The 14836-nt window shown below is 45.3% G+C and overlaps 1 protein-coding gene across 1 annotated transcript in view; it reads left to right on the forward strand.

Moving 5' to 3' along the window:
• The window catches only part of TLL2 (tolloid like 2), a 174878-nt gene that overhangs the window by 81869 nt on the left and 78173 nt on the right, over positions 1-14836 (forward strand). Inside the window, exons 3-4 of the mRNA XM_007940052.2 lie at positions 4044-4121; positions 14039-14194. Of these exons, the coding sequence (XP_007938243.1) occupies positions 4044-4121; positions 14039-14194 (234 nt within the window). The remainder of the gene's footprint in view (positions 1-4043; positions 4122-14038; positions 14195-14836) is intronic.

Raw genomic sequence — 14836 nt, forward strand, 5'->3', positions numbered from 1 at the left:
CCTTGGTTTCTTCATCTGTAAAACAAGATGTTAATAGTTCCTGTGTCATGCATTATTATGAGGCTTGAACTAAGACACTCAAAGCACAGATGACACTTGGCACCATCCTTAGCACAGAGTGGAGACCATAATTGGCACCTAGCAAATACTGATTCTTTCCTCTTCCATCTGTGGGGGGTAGGAGGGGGAGCCCAGGCTCTTCTTCCTCCCCCACCTTCTTCTCCAAGTTTTTGCTCCTATTATAAGCCCCAGTGCCAGGTTGTCGAGGGAATCAGAGGTAATTTTTCCCCTCCCATTCTCTGCCTACAGTAGAGCTGAATATCAATGTCTCCTGGCCTTGGCTGCCTCAAAGCACAGCTTTCAGCTCACCTGGAACCAGGGCAGGTCAAAAGTTGCCCGTCCTCCCTTCTGGGTTTCCAGCAATATGTGCAGTCTCATCCCAAATCCCAGCTCCTGTGCTCTGCTCCTGGCCACTGCTAATGACCTCTGCTATAAACAAACCTCGTGCAGCTACAAAGCCTTTTCAGGTCCACAGGCTCAAAACTAGACTCTACCTTGATCTTTTAGGATAAAAGCCAAAGTCCTGAAGATGGCCTGCAAGGCTCCACATGATCTGACCCTGCAGACTCTCCAGTGCTCCAGTGACCTTAGGGTCTACCACTCCCTGTCACCTTTGCTTTTTCCATTCCAGTCATACTGCCTCCTTGCTGCCAAGTGCACACTCCCACCACAGGGCCTTTGCACCTGCTGTTCCTTTGGTTTGGGATCCTCTTTCCAAGATACCCCTAGACTATCTCTCTCTCACTTTCTGTAGCCTGCTATTCAATATTGCCTTGTCACTATTACGTTTTTGTGCCCTACGTGAAATGGCAGCCCTCTCATCCCTGGCACTCGCTGCCCCCTTTTCTCTCCTTTGTTTTCTCCATTGTGTTTCTCAACAACTGACATCTACTTACTTGCCTGACATTTATCATTTTCTCCCCCACCCTTCACTGGGATATAATTTCCATGGGTCCGGGTACAGTTTGCTCAGTGCCGTATCCTGGCAGCAGGAGCTGTGTCTGGCACGTAGCAGGTGTTTAATAAATATTTGTTGAATGAGTGAATTTCTAAACAATCCTCTGCTTCATTTGCTCCTCACAACAGCCCATTTGACAGATGAGCAATATCAACGCCCAGGGTCTTATTCCAAGGTACCCAGTGCTGTAAACGCTCAACCTGATCTAGAGATTTGGGCTTCAGGCACTACTTCAGTCTACACAGGGCACATTCCTCAGCTGGCCAACAATTTTCATACATCAGGATTCCCTCTGACCTTTAGCCCGAGAGGAAATGATATCGTAACTGGAAGAATCCCCAGAGGGCTGGGAGCTGGCAGCGGATGCCCCAGCAGCTGCAGGGAGTGTGTGAGTGGATTCCAAGTTGGCCAGAAAGTCGTCATAAAGAGTAGGAGGAAGGCACACAAAAATATCAGCACACCCCACACGGCTCCAGGCGTGGAGCCTCCCAAATCTGCCTTGTTCTAGTGGGACCTTTCTCAGCAGGAGGCATGGCAGCTGCAGCCACTGCCCATGTCACCGCATGGAGAAGGGGAGAGGTGGTCTGCTGGTTGTTTTTTGGGATGGAGGACCACGTGGCTGTGGTTGTCCAGGGCCAGGGCCTGGGTTCCATGTTTGGAAGAGAGGTGGTGTGGGTGACCCTTTGTCGAGTGACGTTGACCAGCCCAGCTCTGGAAGCTTGTGAGTCACAGGAAAGATCATTGGATTTCTGACTGGGAAACCCATATCCAGAGCCCTCAGCTCTCTTGTTTGCAAGCTGGGGGACCCTGGGCTGACCACTTTGTGTCTCAGTTTCCTTCTCTATAAAATGGGCTTATACTCTGAATGCCACAGAGTGTTTTAATGAGTCAAAAGAGATATGGGGAAACTGCTTTGTAAATTGTAAGTTTCTATATAAGGAGCCCTGATGGTGCAACAGTTAAACACTTGGCTACAAACCAAAAGTTTGGTGGTTCAGACCCACCCAATGTCTCCTTGGGAGAAAGACTTGGTGATTTGCTTTCATAAAGATTACAACTAAGAAAACACTTTGGGCCAGTTCTACTCTGTTGCATGGGGTCACTATGGGTCAAAATCAACTTGGCAGCACCTAACAACAACAACAAATTTTGATATAAATCTAAGAAATAACTTTGCATTTGTAAATAGATTGTTCTATAGTTGCTTTGATGTGGTTTCATCGGTGTAAATGGTCTATCCTGAACACAGTCTTTGTCCTGAAAATTGCTCCCATCTCAAGCCTTCCCTACCTCCAGTGAGAGATGTCACTACCTACCCAGTTGCTCACAGCCCAAATTTAGGAGTCATTGGTGACCTCTATCATTCTTTTGCCTTTAATCCTTCAGCCACTCCCATTAACTCTAAAACAAAACAAAAACAAAAAACAGATTCACTGCCGCTGAGATGATTCAACTCATAGCGACCCTCCTTGGGTTTCCAAGGTGGTATCTCTACAGAAGTAGTTGCCCAGTCTTCCTTCCAAGGGGTGGCTGGTGGGTTTGAACCACCAGCCTTCTGCGTAGCAGTCAAATGCCTTAGGCACTACACCACTAAAGCTCCCCTGAAATGCTCTAGGAATATGTTATTGCTGGGTGCCAACCAGTCTGTTCTGACTTGTAGTGACCCCATGTGACAGAGTGTAACTGCCCCATAGGATTCTCTTGGCTATAATATTTATTAAAGCAGATTGCCAGGTCTTTCTGCTGAGGCTCCTGTGGGTGGGTTTGAACCGCCAGACTTTTGGTTAGCAGCTGAGCACTTAACTGTTTCACCACCAGGGCTCCTTTTCCAGGGACATAATAAGCTTAATAAATATTTGGTGACTGACCATTTTCCTGGTGGAGACAATTGTTTACATGTTTAAGGATGATGGCTACTAGCAAAAGAACACAAGCGTCCCAGTCCTTCAATGAGATAGAGTCTATGAAGTCTGATACACTAAGTGGGTCCAGTGGTGGTTCAGTGGACAAATTCTCACCTTCATGGGGAAGACCCAGGTTTGATTCCTGGTCAGTGTACTTATGCATGGCCACCTCGTGTGTTTTCAATGGAGACCTGCCTGTTGCTGTGACGCTAAATGGGTTGCAGCAGAGCTTCCAGACTAAGAAGGACTAAGAAGAAAGACCTAATGATCTACTTTTGAAAATTAGCCAGTGAAAATCCCATGGGGCATAACTGATCACGGGGATGGCACAGGATGTGTCAATGTTTCGTTCTGTTGTGCATGGGGTCACCATGAGTCAGAGGTCCACTTGAAGGCAGCTAACAACAGCAGTTTATAAAGTAAATAGTAATTTCTAAGAGGAGAGTTTCCCCAAAGAGGAAACCCAAATGCCTAGTTAAGCTATGGCAGCAGCCAATGAACATCCCGTATACCCCCCAGCAACCCAGGCTGAGCAGACTCCAGATAGGAGAGTATCCTATGAACATTTGGTCTTTCTATGGAGGTAGAGGTGAGGGCACTGACTTTGGACTTCACTGTTAAACTTGCAAATTTGATTCTGTGTAACCTTGTCTTAAGGACCTCTCATGGTGCAGTAGGTAAGGCATTTGACTGCTAACCAAAAGGTTGGCAGTTCAAACTCACCATATACTCTATGGGAGGAGATGAGACAATCTACTTCCATAAAGATTTACAGCCTTGCAAACTCTATGGGGGGTCACTATGGGTCGGAATCCATTCCATGGCAGTGGGTTTGGTTTGTTTTTTTGGGACCTTGTGCTGATCAAGGAAAGGAATACTTCTATTAATTTGTTAATTATTTGGGCAGTTGTAAGGAAGCACGTTCTTCTCACCCTAGTGCCTGGAACAGGACCTGGCATGCTACAGAAACTCAACCAACCTTTGCTGACCAAACCTTCACCCACCCACTGGTGGTTCTGATCATCCTGCGAACCTTGGTTTGAAGATGCTCCTTTATCCCCTGGTTGTGGTGTAAAGAAGCCTGTTAAACCCTCACCTTCTTTTCTTCTCTGTTCCTCTAGGGGGGCTTGAAGAACTACCATCTGAGAGCTGGCCAAACACTACAGCCACGAATACCAGCAGTGAGGAAGCCAGAAAGGGTAATGTGTGGCCCCGCCCAGACCTTCGGGTCTCTTTTATTATACCTTTTACATACTATCTTAGTGGCTGAAATGGACTAGAAGCATTAAAATGTAGGGAAAGGGAGTGTTGCCTTTTGTTGAGTGGGGCTGCTTGTCAGACAGAGGGATAGAAGGCTGACTTTTGGTAGCTCAGGGGCTGTAAACTCTTTAGTTAAACTCTACTCTCTTGCCTTGACTTTTCTCTTTTGCGCATGACCTGTGGATCGAAGCCAAGAAGAGGAGAGCTGGTGAGGCTTCGTGAACTTGGGTACCTGAGAGAATGAGTAGGCAAGGGAGACAGGGGAAGGAGGTAAACCTGGGGTAGAGGCTGTGAGGGGAGGCCATAGGCTAGAGACCCCGTGAGTGCTAGGGGAGGGGACAGATAAGGTTGTTGACTGTGGGCAGGTGCCACCTATCAGAGGGCCTGCAAATGTATGTGCAGAGACTAATGTGGTCTACCAGTTCTATGAGTTTCTAGCCTTGAGATTACAGTGTGGTGTTTCACTTGAAGTATCTCCCTTAGGGAGAAGCTTTTCCAGGTCAGAACCTTTGCTGGAGGAGAGAGCCTGCTGGGCTTTAGTCTGGGAATCAAGGTGCACGGCCACAGTGCCATTTCTTCTACATAAAACTAACTGGAGAGCAAAAGGAATAACTCTTAAATGACAGACATTTATGTTTCAGGGATGTCTATGTAAGGATGAAATTGAAATCATTATTTACTTTACTCTATGCTTTTGCTTCACTGTTATTTTATGGTTTCTTCATATTCACATGTATCTCCAGAAGCACAAATGTGGTTACAGGCACACCTCATTTTATCATGGTTCACGTTATTACGCTCCACAGATACTGCCATTTATAAATTGGAGGTTTGTGGAAAGCTTGCATTAAGCAGGTCTGTCATTGCCATTTTTCCAACAGTATGTGCTCCCTTCATGTCTTTATGTCACTTTTGGGTAATTCTCACAATATGTCAAACTCATTCTTAATGCTGTTGTACACTTAGACTACAGTATAGTATAACATAACTTTTATATGCACCAGAAGATAAAAAAATTCATGTGACTTGCTTTGTTGCAATATTCACTTTACTGCTGTGGTGTGGAACCTAACCCACAATATCTCCAAGTATGCCTATATATCATCCTATCACTTGTCTAGTGTTGTCTTTTCCTTTTAATTTGGCTACCCCTTCACTTCTTTTTTCCATGTGTCACTCCTTTTCCAGGTAATGCATATTAACGACTTTGTATGAGCCCTTCCATAATTTTCTCCATGTCCTTATATTTACACACACATGTGTCACCAGAACTCCTTCTAGATACATATAAACATATATGTATATATATCTGGACTTCTGTCACTTTTAAAAGTGGGATCATATTTTTTAATTAATATTTTATTTTATTTTTTGGGAAAATATATACAGCAAAACCTGCTAAAATACAATCATGTTTGATGCACGTGTTTTAACGCCACAGGGGAAGGTGGTGGATAGTCTCCAAATAAAGCATTTTGCTTTTCTCACTCGTCAGTACCTCATGGGAAAATCCTTCAAGCATTTGGCACAGTTTAAATTTATTTTTAATTGTTGCAAAAACATTCCTAGTATGGACATACCATAATTTATTCAGTCGTTCCCTTACAGATCATCATTCATTTTAGTTCAAGTTTTACCATCATGAACAGTGCTGCAGTGAGCACTTAGAAACGTACGTCCTCACACACTTAGTACATTTTTAATGTTTCTGGATGATATTTCAAAAGCTGTAACAACTCATATTTCCATACCAACTTATGGACGTACCCCTTTTCCCATATCCTTACTGGCACTAGGTATTATCAGTCTTTTTAGTTTTTGCCACTGAGATGGACAAAATGGTATTTTGTTATTCCTTTCATCTGTATTTCTCTGCTTGCTGGTGACTGTGGACATCTTTTTCCGCTTTTATCGGGGCTTGGATGTACTCCTCTGTGACTCGCCTCTTTGTGACCTTTGCCCATTCTTCTGTTGGGATTGTGGACCAACTTCTCATTGGTTTGACTTCTTTTGGAGAGAGGAAGACTTTTTAGCCCACCCCCTATATTCGACCCACCTGCATTTGTTTTTAGCTACACATTTGCTGCTAGCAGCTGCCGCCTCTTTAAAACTTGAATTTTTCTGCTTTGCCTATCCAGCTTTTGGATATTTTGACTTATGAGGCCTTGGACTCCCAGTCATCTGGTAGACTCAATGGCACTTCATTTTAGGCACAGATGACTGCCACTTAGTGGTAAAAATTGGCAGTTTCTGGCAGTACTTTGGGAGCTCTGGTGGTGTAGTGCGTAAGGCATTTGACTGCTAACGAGAAGGCTGGCAGTTCAAACCCACCAGCCACTCCTTGGAAGGAAAACTGGGCAATCTACTTCCATAGTGATACTGCCTCGGAAACCCAAGAGGGGTGGCTATGAGTTGGATCTGACTCAACAGCAGTGAGTTGAGTTTGAGTTGAGTTGGCAGTACTTTTGCAGTGTGGTACATGGTACAGGAATGAAGGCCAGAGGGGTTTGCCACAACAGCAGTGTAGATGCCACTCATAATTTTTTCCTCCCTATTCAGTGACCTCTGGTTGTATAAAAGTCATCCCAAAGCTTAGTGTTTTCAAACATGACTGTATGGGTTGACTAGGTTCAGTGCAGATAGGAAGGACTTGGCTGATGTTGGCTGGAGTCACTCACTCAACTGCATTCATCTAGCAGCTGGACTGGACTGGGAGGTCCAAAAAAGTCACTGTCCTGATGCCCCAGTGCTTTTCCACTGGCCCCTTCTCTCCAAGTGTACTTCCACTGTGCAATAGTTTAACCTAAGATTCTCATAGCATGGCGGCTGGCCTCTCAGGAGGAGGAAGAAGAAACTGCCAGCCCACTGAAGCCCTAGATTCAGCACTCCTAGAAAGACACTTCTGCCACATTCTGTTGGTCAAAGCCAGCTGCACAGCCAGCCCAGGTTCAAGGAGAGGGAAATAGACACTGCCCCTTCATGTGAGAAGTGGCATGAGCTTAAAGGGATGAGAGGACTTGCTGATGGCCTTATTTGGAGACTACCACCTTTCCCCATGGCATCTTACCTGCTCACAAGCAATAGACATTCTCAGAGTTCTTAATATTTACCAGTTTGATGAGTGTAAAATGATTCCACCAAATAAACCTAGATAATAAGGCACATGTGGGTTTGAGTCTTAGCTCAGCCACTTAGTAGCTATGAGCTTGGATAATTTATCTCAACTTTTCATATGAAGTTTGGTGAGAATTAGAAATAATATTTATGTAAAGTACATAGCCAGGTGTCTAGAACTTAAAAAGGTACTCAAGGAATGTAGCTCCTCCATTTCTTCTTCCTCCCACCTCCATATCTAAGAGTTATATTACCCAGCATTGAAAGTATATCATCCAGCTCTGGGCTGAGATTCCACAGCTGTTCAACAGCTGCACAGAAACACAATTAAAGATGACAGGAAGGAATAGGGCCGCGTTGCCATGAAAACTCTGCCTCCAGTTCTGTTGTGCACAGTACCCAAACTGCAACAGGAGATCTTGGACTTTTTAAGGACAAAGATGATAGTACCCCCTTCACACCCCTGAAGTTGCGTAGAAAACAAACCAAACCAAACTCACTGCCATTGAGTCGGATCTGACTCATAGCAACCCCTCCTTGTGTTTCCAAGGTGGTATCACTATGGAAGTAGATTGCCCAGTCTTCCTTCCGAGCTGCCTACGTCCCCTCAAATGACCCTTGTTGGACTGAAGAAGATAAAGTCAAACTAAGCCAAGCCCTCCCCCTTTCATTTCAGCAGAGGCAAGCAGGTCTTTAAGCATCCAGGGGAATGCTGAGGAGGAAAGAGACCCCAAAGGGGAGGTGAGGGCAGGCTGTTCTAGCCTGTTCCTCCATGATCCCCAGCCCACCCCTCTAGAACGCAGTTGGGTGCCTACCTAGGGTATCTCTTGTTTTTGTTTGAATTAAAGGAAGACAAGACAAGTTGTGTCAGTCTCTGATTCCCCTTATCACAGTCCTCTTCTGCTGCCGCCCCCAAAAAAGAGACCACCCAAGCAGGAGAAAGGGTCAAAGGGAATCCCCTGGCCTCCTGGCTTCAGCGGCAGGTTTATTTCCTGGCATTATGTGGCTCCTGTCAGCCCTGACGGTGGGGGTTTGTGCTTCCTGCCTTGGGGCAGAGGGGGTCTCTAGGAATTGCTCGGTCAGCAGCCCCCAGCCAACCGTGTTGTCCCAGGGCTGCCTTGCCCTGGAGGTGAGTGCTCAGCATGCATCCCAGGGCTGCTAATGGCATTAATGAAATGGAGTGTGTCACTCATCTAAGAATGAAGCTGTGACTGTTTTGATGGGGCCTGATTATTCATAAAGAATGAGCCTTCCATTTTTAGTAACAGTCCTCCAGGGCTTTGTGCCGGAGCAAATAATAATGGAATCTGGTTGCACCAGAGAATAAGATCCCTCAGACATGGGTGTAAAACATCACTCAGACCCCGAAACCCTGAATTTCACTTACCTCAGCATATCTGGGGGTACTGCTGAGCCTGGCTGGCTTTCGGTCCTCTTCCTGGCCTGTCCCCAAATGCTTAGTGATTCCTGTGGCCCACATTTCTGGAGCCTCTGTCCACGGCAGGTGCCGGACATTCATTACCTCAGTCAGTACTCCACCATCTGGCAGGAAGCAAGGCTCTGAAGGACAAATGGCTTGTCTAAGGCCTCACAGCAAATGGCACTATTTGTTTTGGGCCAAGCCCTCCAGAGGCCCTTGCCTTAACCTTTGGGCTGTATCAGTGGTTCGCAAACCTCCCTGAGCTTTCTCATCACCAGGGAGCTTTAAGGCCGTAGGGACCTTGACTCCACTCTAGGCCAACTGAATTGAATCTCAGGGCAAGAATATTTTTTTTTTCCCTTTAAATTTTTATTTGTTTTGTTGTTGTTGAAAATACACACAGTAAAACATACACCAATTCAACAGTTTCTACGTGTACAATTTAGTGACACGTTCTTTGAGTTGTATAACCTTTCTCACCCTCCATTTCTGAATTAACATAAACTCACTGCCCCCTTAGATTCCTATCTTATCTTTTGAGTTCCTGTTGTCCATTGTGGTAAATACACACATACACATAAAAAACATTTGCCGTTTCAGTATTTTGACATGCACAACTCAGTGACAGTGATTACATTCATCCTGTTGTGGAACCATCACCACTATCCAATAGTTTCCATATTTTTCTCTTTCTCTTAACAGAAGCTCAGTGCTGCCTAAGCAAAGACTCCTTCTAGCCCTCTCCCTCCCACCCCTGATGTTCTGGTTCCCTAGTGCTTCTCTGACAGGAATACACCACAAATGGGATGGCCTTAACAAACAGGAGTTTATTCTTACAATTTGGAGGCTTTAAGTCCAACTTCAAAGTGCCAGGCTCTAGGGGCTGGGTAAAAGCCCCTCAACCTTGGGGTCCAGCTCTGCTTCCTGCTCCTGGCCCACTGGAGCTAGAGGCTTTTCTTCATTCAGACAGCTGCTGGCTGCTGAGGCTGAGAAGCCCCAAGGTTGACAAGTAAAAAGGCACAGTGCCAATGTTACCAAACCACATGGCAGGCCATTAACTTAAGTCCATGGCAAGTCCCAACGTCGGCAGAGCATAGCAGGCTGCTGAGCAACGACACAGCTACATGCAGGGTCCAAGCTTGCCAAAGGCTAGAGACCATTCCCAAGGCTTCTCCTTGTATACAGGAAGCAGACCACATCCCAAAGGCAGCTACTCAGCTGCTTGTGGTAGATCCCACCATGGAGCTGATTGCCTGTCTCCTCATGGGGAATAACTACCACCAGCTGCCCAGCCACTCAACCAGGCCCAGCCAAGTTGACACACAAACATAACTACCACCCCTGGTAACCACCTCTGTGCATTTCCTGGTTCCAGATAGTACATGTAGCTGGTAATCTGCGGTATTTGTCCTTTAGTGTCTGACTTATTTTACTCAGCATAATGTTTTCAAGGTTCCTCCATGGTGTAGGATGTCTAGAACTTCATTTCTCTTTATGGCAGTGTAATATTCCATTGTGTGTTATATGCTATGTTTTGCTTATCCATTTTTCTACTGATAGGCATTTAGGTTGTTTCCATATTTTGGACATTGTGAATAATGCAGTGGTTTAGCACTTGGCTGCTGACTGAAGGATTGGTGGTTCAAACCCACTAACAGCTCCACAGGAGAAAGATGTGACATTCTGCTTCCATAAAGACTAAAGTTTTGGAAACCTTATGGGGAAAGTTCTACTCTGTCCCACAAGGTGCTGTGAGTCAGAATCTACTTGACACAATGGGTTTGGTTTTTGGTGTTGGAACATTGGTGTGTGTGTATCTCTGCAATCCTACTTTCAGTTATTTTGAGCATATGCAATTCCAAAGGGGAATTTCTGGATCATATGGTAATTCTTTATGAGGAATCTCCAAACTGTTTTCCATAGTGGATGGACCATTTTGCACCAACAAAAAAATGGTTCCAATTTTTCCACATCCTTGCCAGCAATCAGGGCAGGATTTTTAAAAACTCCACAGCTGATTCTATGTGTAGCCAGATTTGAGAACCACTATACCAAGTAATAGAAATCTCACTCTTTGAGTAAGGGGCTGATCTTTAGTCTTTCAGAATTGATGCCGGAAGGGTGGGAGTTTGCCTACCACTCAGGATGTGACGGTTATGCTGGACAGTCGGGGTGTTTACTTCCAGGGTGGGAGTGACCAGTTACCTCATCTAAAAATTATAGTTCCTGCCTTGAGAAGGCTGTGTCAGGCCCCATTCTGTTTATGACACGGCTGAGCCTTCATCTGGAAATGGAACATTGAACAGCAACGGCTGCTCTGCCCCGACAGAGAGTCCAGGGTCCATTTCTAGAGCCAGAGAATTTAAATGGGCTTTCTCCTCCACTCTACCCCACCCCCAGCATGTAAAATCCTCTCAGCCGCCCCGAGCTCCTCTTCAAATGCAGGACTCTTGGCCATAATAAATAATTACATCCTTCTATTTGGGCTCTGATTCCAGATAGTAGTAATCCAAGAAAATCCAATAATGACAGTTGCATTAAGATCCTTCTTCAGGCTAAGCAGAACATCTGTTTAGACATATTTTTAATCGGCAAATGCTTCCTGTGTTGAGTCCTCAGCAAATTAAATTTCTCACTGGACCGAAGGGGAAGCTGTCATTCAATAACCCATCTCTGGAAATTACACCCCAGTCTCTTTCCAGGTGCAGTTAAGATTTTCCCATGTTGACTTGGATGCATAAAACCAGCTCTTAAAATACTAGGTCACATGTATACATAGCACAGCTTGTCTGAGAAACGTGGGATGTCTTAGTGTTATTCCCTCAAATAGAGAAGAATTTTTGCCCATTCTCCAAAGGAGAGTTGGCAGCAGAGGAAAATTAAGAGACTTGTTGAAAACCATATGGGAAATGAATAACAAACTTCTACTTGCTACATCGCTGCTTGTGATTTCTTAAGACACGATGCCTCTCAGGATGTAAACATTAAGGGCTTCAGCACTGCCAACGTTTTGGAGTGGTTTTTACCACAGAATTGTTTGGGCTGCTGGGCTATTTATTTCTAGAGAAACCAATTCGTTCTTTAATTCATTCATTCAAAATACAAAAATATGAATGCTTGCCCCCCCAGCCAGGTACCATGCTGGGAGTGGAGAGTCAAGTGGTGAACAAGCCAGCCAGAATTCCTGCCCCTGTTGAGCTTTTAGTGTACTGGGGCGATTTATACTTGAAATCTGGAAGCACTTTGGAGTCTAGGGCTGGCATCGCAGATTGGAGTATCTCTAAGAGGCCAGACAGAGAATGTAAATGGGTGAAGTGGGCGGGATGGGACACTGTGCAGCAAACGGAAGAATATGTGCCCTGACTGTGGAAAGCAGGTGCTCATTAACTCCAGTGGGTTGAACCATGGAAGAGGAAGGTCCCACTGTTGCCAGACTTTTCCCTTTTTAAAGAAAAGCTGGAAAATATGGATTCGTGTGTGAAATCCCTTGATTTTTGAAAAATTGGCTTCTAAAGTGAGATTTTTAAAAAAGCAAAACATAGTGTGGGCCAAAAGTGTCCGGGCCAAATCAAACACATCTGTAGGCTGGATTCATCCCGAGGGCCGCGTGTGTGTGACTTCTGTCCCATAGATTTGAGCAGTAAAACAATGATTTTCAGGTTTAAAAATATATGACACGCCAACATTCTGGTTTTGGCAATATGACCAACTGAACTATTAGGGACCCCTTATTAAAACGTAAAAATGCTGAAAAACAAAACAAAAATCCACCACCACCACCACCCCCTAATTAAAAATAGAGAGTTAAACTCAAAGGAAGAAGGGTAAACCACCATAGTCAGAGGGAATACAACGACAACAACAACATACTGCTGTCGGGTCAGACCCCTCCTTGGGCTTCTGAGGCGGTATCACTACAGAAGTAGATTGCCCAACCTTCCTTCTGAGGAGTGGCTGGTGGGTTTGAACCGCCAGCCTTCTGGTTAGCAGTCAAGTGCCTTAGGCACTATGCCACCAGAGTGCCCATCAGAGAAAATAAGGAACAAAAACCCAGAGAACTAAGCTTCATGTGGTACCACAGCTGTGGAGGGCATTGGAAGTACAGCTTTGGTCCCATGTGAGGTAGGACAAGGAAACTAAGATCCCACAAGAGCTTCCTACTCATTAGGGGAAAAAAAAAATCTGGAAAAACTCTACCCAATGGCTTAGAGGAGTGGCAAGAAACCTTTGTATTGTTCCTTGGCTCTGAATGAGGGTAAAAGCTACCTTCAGTGAGAAACTGAATCCCAAAGCCTCTTCCTCATGCAGGTACGAATTCTGGCTTTACACTTGGTTACATGGAAACCCTTAACTGGGAAATTAACATGAAAACTGACCAAGAACCCATAAAAAGCTCAAGAGCCCTAGCAGAAAAAAACATGCAAAACAGGGTCACACCCAGGATCCAGGGCATATGAGAATACTGCAGAAAAGAATAACCTTAAAATGAACTTAAAATAAAAATATTGTTGGTGTTGTTGGTATGTGCCGTTGAGTCGGACCAACTCATAGCGACCCCTCCTTGGGTTTCCAAGGCAGTATCACTACGGAAGTAGCTTGCCCCATCTTCCTTCCGAGGAGTGGCTGGTGGGTTTGAACCACCAGGCTTCTGGTTAGCAGTCAAGTGCTTTAGGCACTACGCTACCACAAAAATTAATCCATGTGGAAGAATCAACAGACACAATCAATTAGAGAATTGGTATTCTAAGTTGTAGAAACAATGAAACAATCTGAACGAGACTGTAATAAGTATGGCTAAAATTGTTAAAGAGCCAAAAGAAGAAATTGAAACCTTTGTGGGGTAAAATAGGAGAATGTGAAAAACAGCAGAAATGAAATAAAATAAAATGGGAAGTCTATTCAATGAAACTGGAATGGGTTAAGTCAGGGGATAGACTATACTTGTTTTCTTTCCCCAAATACTTGTGGCTCTGAGAAGAAAACACACCTCTAACTTGTCCCCACATTGGCCCAGAGGGCTGTGAGTTGTCTAGGCACACTGGGTTCTTGGGCCACAGCTGCAGTCAGCCTCCTGGGGCTTCCAATGCTTCAAACAAGCCAGAGTTCCTATTATATATAGGCCCTGAGCTCTTCCTCTTTCCTTGACTGGAACACTACCACCACAGGTTCAAACCCTTAATGGATCCTATACCTCTTTTTAAAATACTTGTTTTTAACATTCCTTCTGCTGCTCTGAATGAAACGTGTGAGTACTATAACCTGAACCGTGGTATACGGAAGGAAGAAAAGCACAAAGTAAATGGAAGTATGACTCTCTTGCAGATGGCAAGGAGAATGCCATGCTTCCACAGAGCCCTGGGACCTCAAATGCCACAGCTGAGACCTTCTCTCACCGGGTCCGAAGAGCTACAACCTCAAGGACAGAGAGGATCTGGCCTGGAGGAGTCATCCCCTATGTCATTGGAGGGAACTTCACTGGTCAGTTGCCTCAGATGGGGCCTGCTTTGGGGCTGGATGGTTTGCCTCTATAGGGTAAGAGAGTCCTCCCAGGAAGGACTCAGGTGAAATTGGGCAAATGTTGGGGGCCACAGCAGTTCTACAGACTAATGCTTTGTTGTGCTGACAGGGCCTGGTCCATCACACCTGGGAGAACTACAGTCTCTGCTGGGGCTGCATCCTCAAAGATGGCTGCCTTGCTCCTGAGGCTTCATGCGGGTGGTGACATATGACCCTGGTCTTGAAGGACAGGACATATTTGCACAATGGATATGAGAGCACAAGCATGAGCAGCTATGCATGGTGGCATAATGTCCTCTGCCTACACCCTGGACTTAGTGGTCTCCCCTCCACCTACCCGAGCAGTGCTCAGCATAGTAATCCAAGTGGGCTAGTAGACACAGTGGGACTTCTGGGTCCAAACCCACGATTTGTAGTACACCCTGGAGCAAGTTGCCTAACCTCTCTGCCCCTCATTTCCCTCATCTGTGTATGGAGATGCTAATATTTTATACCCACTAGGGTTATTTTAAGGAACCCTGGTGGGGCAATCGTTTAGCTAGGCTGCTAACTGAAAGTTGGGTGGTTGGAACCTCCCCAGTGGCTTCTCAGGAAAAAGACCTG

Source organism: Orycteropus afer, unplaced genomic scaffold, assembly GCF_000298275.1.
Source record: "Orycteropus afer afer isolate SDZICR_OR568_19922 unplaced genomic scaffold, OryAfe1.0 scaffold00064, whole genome shotgun sequence".
Classification (NCBI taxonomy): Eukaryota; Metazoa; Chordata; class Mammalia; order Tubulidentata; family Orycteropodidae; genus Orycteropus; species Orycteropus afer.